Source organism: Diplotaxodon limnothrissa, linkage group LG18 (assembly GCF_057381915.1).
Source record: "Diplotaxodon limnothrissa isolate DT_005_m linkage group LG18, D_limnothrissa_male_GT1.1, whole genome shotgun sequence".
Taxonomy (NCBI): Eukaryota; Metazoa; Chordata; class Actinopteri; order Cichliformes; family Cichlidae; genus Diplotaxodon; species Diplotaxodon limnothrissa.
In genome coordinates, this window is record NC_140613.1 from 28,228,740 (window position 1) to 28,236,428 (window position 7,689).

General features: G+C 37.6%; 1 protein-coding gene across 1 annotated transcript; it reads right to left on the bottom strand.

Annotated features, from left to right (window-relative positions):
* Nucleotides 1–1,080: 1,080 nt before the first annotated feature.
* LOC146613910 (solute carrier family 22 member 13-like) lies at nucleotides 1,081–5,564 on the bottom strand. Its single transcript, XM_085378594.1, has 10 exons — nucleotides 5,190–5,564; nucleotides 5,005–5,108; nucleotides 4,697–4,851; nucleotides 3,435–3,603; nucleotides 3,231–3,351; nucleotides 2,815–2,909; nucleotides 2,503–2,717; nucleotides 1,536–1,644; nucleotides 1,232–1,438; nucleotides 1,081–1,150 (listed from the first exon to the last, which is right to left on the bottom strand). Exons 1-10 carry the CDS (start codon nucleotides 5,562–5,564, stop codon nucleotides 1,081–1,083), a joined length of 1,620 nt encoding a protein of 539 aa, XP_085234720.1.
* Between the last annotated feature and the right edge of the window lie 2,125 nt (nucleotides 5,565–7,689).

The window sequence follows — 7,689 nt, forward strand, 5'->3', positions numbered from 1 at the left end:
AGCAGGAAGCTAGCGGAAGTTAGCTTGCTAGTTTCGCTAGTTACCTAAGCATGATATAGCATGTTCTGACAGAGATTTCTGGAAAAATTCAAACGTACAGCTCTGCTATCACGTCCAACATAAATGAAGACAGGAAACTAAACAGCAGTGACGTTTGTAGGGTTACTGAAGTTGGGCTAGCTGGTATATAATGATGTGCTACCTGACTGCTAGCGACACAGCTATGTTAGCATAACATAAACAGTGAAGCTGGAGGACGAACACTAACACTTTTCCACTTATAAAAGTTAACGTTAAAGTTCCTGATAGCTAGAGACAAATGCAATCGCATGGCAGGATTCTGTAAACGGACCAAACTTCAGTCAGGAGAACAACTGAGATAATCCATCCACAATACAAGGTTAGTCATTAATATACTACAACAACATGGGAATAGAGCAGAATTCATTCATTAATAAATCAATGGTACAGAAGTGGAGGAAGCAAGAAGAATGAGTTTAATAAAGTTTGATTTATCTGACTGCTTTGTTTCGCTTAATGTGCCTTATAATCCCGTGCACCTTATGGTCCGAAAAATATGTACTGCACACTGCAGTTTAATGTTGCAAAGCACCTCTTTTTAACTTCAGTGGATATTATACATGGTTATGCTCAGGATATGTCAGCCCATTTCTACTGGAAATGCCTTTTGGTTAAACTTTCAGCAAGGAATTTGCATTTGCACTGTTACATTTTTTATAAAGCTTTTAATGTACATAAAAACCAGCTTCTTGTTTAAGTGAAAATAAATGGAAGGTTGTCTTTTTGCGCTAGTAATGTTGTGGAGTTGTATTTTGTCTCGCATCAATTATATCGTCAGTTATATCATTATCGCAAATTTTCAAATATATATCGTGATAAATATTTTTGGCCATATCGCCCTGCTCTACTTCAAATTATTGCTGCTAAGGTATATGAGAAAAACAGTAACACTATCAAGAGAGACTTGACTTTTAAAAATCAAATTTTCAATCAAGTTTTTGCCAGCTTGTGTGTTTGTTGTTTGCTGCAACAAAACAGGAAGCAACTGAAATATTCAGATTACAGCTTAGTTGATTTTCTTTGTGGAGGTAAGTTTGATCCACTTTGGTTCCTCTCCATAGTCTTCGTCCTGCAGGGAAAAGGAAAACAGAGAGGTTAAAACTATAGAAATTGTTTGAAGAGTTTGCCGTCTCGCTTGCAGCTTAATTACCCATTGGCTTCAGCTTCATCAGTTGAGTCTGGAAGCTCTTTTCTTCTGGTCTCAGGAAGCAAGAAGGCAAGAGCTCCACTGATGAGTGTAAGGCTGCTGTAGACTATGATTGGTATGGACCAGTGGTAGATGGCCAACATGTTGACTGGTGGAGATATCAGACCACCAGTTCGATACACAATAGAGCCCAAACCAGAAGCTGTTTGTCTGAAACAAGAATGTATATTTTAAGGACTACAGAGTTTGAGAGCCATACTAACATTATGGCTGCAATGGCAAGGAGAGAGAGAGAGACTCAGCTCACCGAAAAGATGTTGGAAACAGCTCCTGAACATACACATTGCACACGGAGCCTGCCCAGTTAGTGAGAAAACGTCCACAGGTTGCTAACGCAGTAACAGCAACAGCATAACCTGAAACAGACTGACAGATTAAGTTTACTGCTTTCAGAAGCAGCTAATTCATATTTCCTTCATCATTCACATAATAATTTTAGAGAAATTTAAGAACCCAAAGGTCTGTCTGTAAATCAGCAAAAAGGGTCCAGGCCCATTTCTTGGAATCTGTGACTTACAAATTCACTAGTCCCCCATCTCTTTCACAGTTTTGTAACTGTACTGGGTTTCCACGGCTGTAAGTTTGCACTCAATGACCTTCCAAAGATTTCAGGATGGAGCTCATGATAGCTGCTTCATTATTTCCATTTTATCAGGTCTGTGTGTTGCTGCAGGAGTTTCACCCCCCTCAGCAGATTTTAGTTTAGGCTTTACCACAGAGACCCACTTATGGTTTAACAGATGAATTTTGTTACTTGCAAAGTTACACCTGTATTTTACCATGACAGTTAGAAGCCCTTTAGTGTTTAGTATCGTGAGATGACTGAATGGCACTGCCATCTAAAAACAGACAATATCAGAGGAAAAAAAATAAACAAATACATATAACTGGACCATGTATTGATGGCCCAGCATTATTAGCTATGAGCCGATTCATAGATATCAGCATTTATAACAGCCAGTGAGTGAAAATTAAACAAGTAAAGAAGAGACACAAGAAACACCCTTCTGCCATGTTGTGGTTTAGAGGTATTTGCGGGGAATATTGACATCTCATAGACTGTCCACCAGAGAGCAACCTGCAACTTCCTTTTTGGCAACACAGGTGCTTTGTAAGCAGCTAACACAACAACCAGCTGATCTGAGCAGAGTCAGGACAGACCAAACAAACCAACAAAACAACAGTCCTGAGTGAATACATCTGAGGAGCTCTACCTTGAGGAACCGCTAGCATTAAGAGACACAACAATCCTCCAATTAGAAGTGTTGCCATGAGAGATGGTTTTCTTCCCACTGCTTCCAGCAGCCAGATGCTCAGAATATGAGCTGGTATTTCAGACAGGCCAAATACTGCCTGAGTCACGAAGATGTTCAAGCCAAGTTTTCCCACACTGAATGAAAGGCAGAAGTAGGCAACATTCAGCGAGAACCTGGGGAAAGACAGAGATGGATTTCAAATACAAGTTGCACAACTTGATCTGACGATTAAAGGCTCGGTAGAGCAGATAGGTGTAAAATATAACTTACCATGCCAATGTTATGGTAAAGAAATATTTCCTAAGCACAGCTGATTGGATAAGAGTTTTTATGCCTCCCTTTTTCTCAGGGTCTTTCACAATAATCTGTAATGCACAGGGGTGAGCACAACATCATGCTAACATGAGCAATGTTAGCAATCATTTAATCCTACAGCCTTACAAATGTAAGTCTGACTTACTGCATCACAGTCCATTAAATTATTATCCTTCTAATGCAACTTTGGCATCAGAAGTTGACACGGTGTCCTTGTGGTTCTAGTAGGCTTACTTTATTAGAGTCCATCATTACCCATCATTTGCTCATTATACTGCTAATATTTTATTACATAGCAGCTTTTATTATTGCTGCATGTAATATTCCTTTCAAGCCTCGATACAAAGGGAAGTGAATGTTGTGAAGGGTACCTGGTCCAGCAGATAGTTTGGAACCGTGCGCTTGTTGATGGCTGCAGCTTTTTTGATTAGCTGTTTAGCCTCCGTTGTCCTTCCAGTGCCCAGCAACCACCTGGCTGACTCCGGGATAAACCTGTCCAAAACAGGCCAGTGGCACTTAATAAATTCAAATGTACCAGTCATAAGGGATGGCATCATGAGAGAGTTAATGCACACCATATATAAATAGCAACCAATGCAAGTGGAGCTGCCGTGATCAGCTGAGCCAGTCTCCAGTTTCGTACAAAGTAGATCATTCCAGCGAGGAGGCACTGTCCAACTGCACCACATAGCTGAGTCACACATGCCCCCCATGAACGATTGGACACCCCGATCCATTCAGTGGCTATAACATTTTTTTATTTAATTTTTTAAAAAAAAGGTCAAAAGACAATGTTGACAGGAATTACAGAGCCCTGAATGCAGACAAAAGGTAAAATGCTGTCAAATAATGTTTTAAAAAATCATTAATTGAAAAAAGAATGAATAACAAATTATTACCAGTACTATAGAGCTCAAGTCAGAAAACAACTTTTAAACCGATAAAAAGGGACCATATAAGAAACATATAAAAAATAAAAATAAAAATATAAAAAACATCAGTACAGTTTAAAAAGAGGGAAGTATAATAAATTAATAAATATAAAGTCAGTGATACATTTTTTTAAACAATTCATTTATCAATTAACCATTCAATTATTGCACAAGAGAAATGTTGACTGCACTTATGTCCCCCAATGACTAATATATTACTTGAAAGTTTGGAGATGATCAAATGGAAGCTGAAGCTTTTTCCTAATTTGTATGACCCTGACCTTTGACCTATGACCTTGAAGCATTACATACTAAAATGGTGTATTTTATTATCTTTATCAGTACTGATGGAGAAGAACTGACTGAAACATATGGTTTCTACAGGCTGTAAAAACTTGAGATTTTTCAACTCTCTCTATGCCCTTTCATATGATCTATTACTCAATATGGTTTATTTTTTTTTTTTTCAAGGTCAACTTTCACCGTGCGCAGTAACAATGAAGACCTCCCCAAAATTAATCAGAAGTCAGCAATTTTTCAATTTTTAGTGAGGAAAAATGTTTTTTATCTGTTATCAGGTGTGTGTGTTGCTGCAGGAGTTTCACCCAGCGAGCACTACAGGCTTGAGCAACATGCACTGATAACAACGTTTAATTCAGACATATTTAAGACAATTACTTACTCAAATTGCTTCCAAACCTGGTGCTTTGCAACCAGGGAGCTTCTCAACTACCTGCTATGACATAACCTTTTCATACTGAATATAAGCATTATAAATATTTTTTTTACTTAAACATGTATTGCTATCAAACAACAGCTAAGATATAAGTCAGTGAGTTTCAATATAAATCAGACTTATATACCTGTTTGACACAAAGTACGATAAGAAAGGGATAATACTTTACCCAGGATAACGCCATTAAGTCGATATCCCCCATAGCAAACTCCCGCCATGAACTGGGATGCCAGATAAAAGTAGAAGTTAGGCGATAATCCAGTTGTGACAGTAAATAGCACCATTACAACAGCTGGGATTTGACATGCTCTTTTTCGACCAAACCTGCAACAGATAAGATCCCTTAAGTCACTTTGTCTCCTCTGGACAAATTAAATATTTAGTTGATGTTTCACATTAAGTGACAAAAATATCACAAATGCACCAAAAAAAAAAAAAAAAAAAATCCAAACGTTAACACTACAAGTATTTACTTACGACTCTGCAAAAGGTCCAAATAAGAGACAGCCAACAAGGATGCCAGCCATTAGGACAGTTTGTGCTGTCTCCAACAAACTAGCCCGGTCACAGACTAGATCAAACTGGGGAGAAAAATAACCCATATTACTGACATTCATTCATAAAAGTTCACATTATTTACATTATAAAAGACCAAGACCTACATCAGTGACTATGGTGGCTTCATACAGCATGTTCCCATACACCCATCCACTCTGGCACCTTGTAGTCTCATTGAGCCCGTACTCCCTGATGGCACCGATGTCCCAGTCCACTGGGACGAACATCCGACATCTGCTGAAGGTCCCATCGTCTTCCCGAGGCACGGTCAGGTTAAGCTGCTCCTCTGTGGTCAGGTTAGGAGCAGCATTGAGTATCCAGTCTGTGTTGCAGCGTCTGTCTGGATCTGACTGGATAAAAAGTACACTGGCAAAGTGGAAAGGTAGAATAACATTAGGGAAGCTGAGAGCAAAAAGGGTGATCTTCTGAAATAACCCAAACTCCCCCATACTCCGCAGAATCTCCCCGAAATCAGCCATTTTCAGGGCGCCTTCTTTCACTTTAGAGATGCTGGCCGACGACGACCTTTAAACAGTGCCTATTAATGTTTAAACCCCAGATCATGTATTTCAGGAAGGATGAGACAGCATTTCAGCAGACATTTCATTTTATAGAGAAAACTCCTCTCACTGATGGAGATGATAGTTTAACCTGACATGAGCCTTTTGTTCATTTCACTTTGTTTAATTAGTTTCCTCTGAGTGTGGTCACCAAAAACCTTCAGCAATTACAAGAGCTTTGGCAATGTGGCAAATTTCAATAACAGACCCAATCCCAACGCCTTAATTCAGTTTAATTTGCTATTTCCAACAATCCAATTCAATTCCATTCAAATTTATTTATATAGATTTACAATTTACAACAATAGTCGCTTCAAGGTGCTGTATGTTGTAGGGAAAGACCCTGCGAGTTAGAAACATAAGTGACAGTGCAGTATATAACTTACAGTAAGACACCTTGCAGATAGCTTAATAGATCATCCGCTAAGTTTTATAATATTCCTTCTTATAAAACCTGACCCAGTGCTCTTACATAACAAAACAAGCAGATGTGTTATGTAAGGTGGAGATGCTGTAAAAGTTATTGTACACTCGATAATAAAATGGTCTTATCATGCCGTGGTCTGCAGAAACATTCAAAAGATCATTGAGCAATAAAAGTTTGCTTCCCTTTCTTCTTTTTAAAATGCATTTTTTGTCTTATTCAGTCTCATCTCCATCTCTTTTGACTGTCCTTCCTTTTAATTTGATGTAGAAAACAACAGAAGAAGCTAAAGATACAGAAACAGATCCAGTCTAAACATGGGTCAAGGTATACCAAGGCACACAACATAGATGTAAAAGATAAAAGACCAGTTATATAGATAACAGATCAATGCATGCATGACTACAGTATATATATGTGACTGTCTGGCTTTTATTGAAGGATACATATACGCACGGTAAATCAAAAACCTGCCATTTTTATGTGAACCTGTAAAAAATCAATCTTTTTAAATCTAAAACTATTAAAAAAGTTATGACATGTACAAAAAGGAGGACCAAGGTTGGCAATTAAATGCAAACATATTTAGCGGCACTAATCTATACACCAGATCACACTTCCTTTGAAGTGCTGTTTGAGGAACACACAGATGGATCAGTTCAAATAAATCAAACTTCAGCCACTGTTCCAAACCCTGGGAAGAATCTAGGACACACTTCCTTTATAGAAAGGATAACACTGGCTGTTAGCTAGCCCTTCCACAGGAAAAAAAAATATGCATCTAACTGCACATTTAAAACACAGAGATAACTGCTGAATATAAAACTCAGCAGACTACATCAGTCCACATGTAAATGTGTAACTTCCATGGTAAATATAGCAGTGACAGCCCATTTAAAGTATTATTGGCTTGTTTACCACCTGATAAGAAGCTGTCAAAGGGCTCCTGGAGGTAACAACTCACATTTCTAAAACTGAAAATATTTTCAGTAGGAAAACGCATTAAATGCAGACATTGTTGATGATTTTAAAGGAACATTTGTTCTACACTTGCTTTGGGTATCACACTTTTGCATAAAGAAATTAACGGATAAAGAAAAGTTGGGATAACTGAACACATTTATCTGTCTTTGACTGGCATCCCTCTGAGCCACTTATCTACCAACACTCATTTTTTTACTATTAGGAAATGGCTGCTACCTCAGGACAGCAGCACACTGGTACTGATTGTAGTTTCTCTGGGTAATGTATGATTTTTATTCGTTTCTTCATGAGACCAGTTTCTAGAAACACCTGCAGTCAGGAAACAATTACTCAAAGAATCATTTATGAAACTCTTAAGTGTTCAAATTTTTCTAGTTCCAAGTTAGAAACGACAAAAACACCTAAAAACAAAAACAACAACAAAACAGCTTTTTAACGAGTTTGGGTTTTTTTTGTTTATGTAATGATATGTAAATATGTAATGATAATAATAATAATAATTATCATTATTATCACTAATGGTCTCTTTATATGATTAAAACATGGGAATCACAAAAAACACACTAAATTCATTGTTTTGTTATTAATTTTTTATATGAATGTGGATCACCTAATAATTACTTTATACAGATTTTT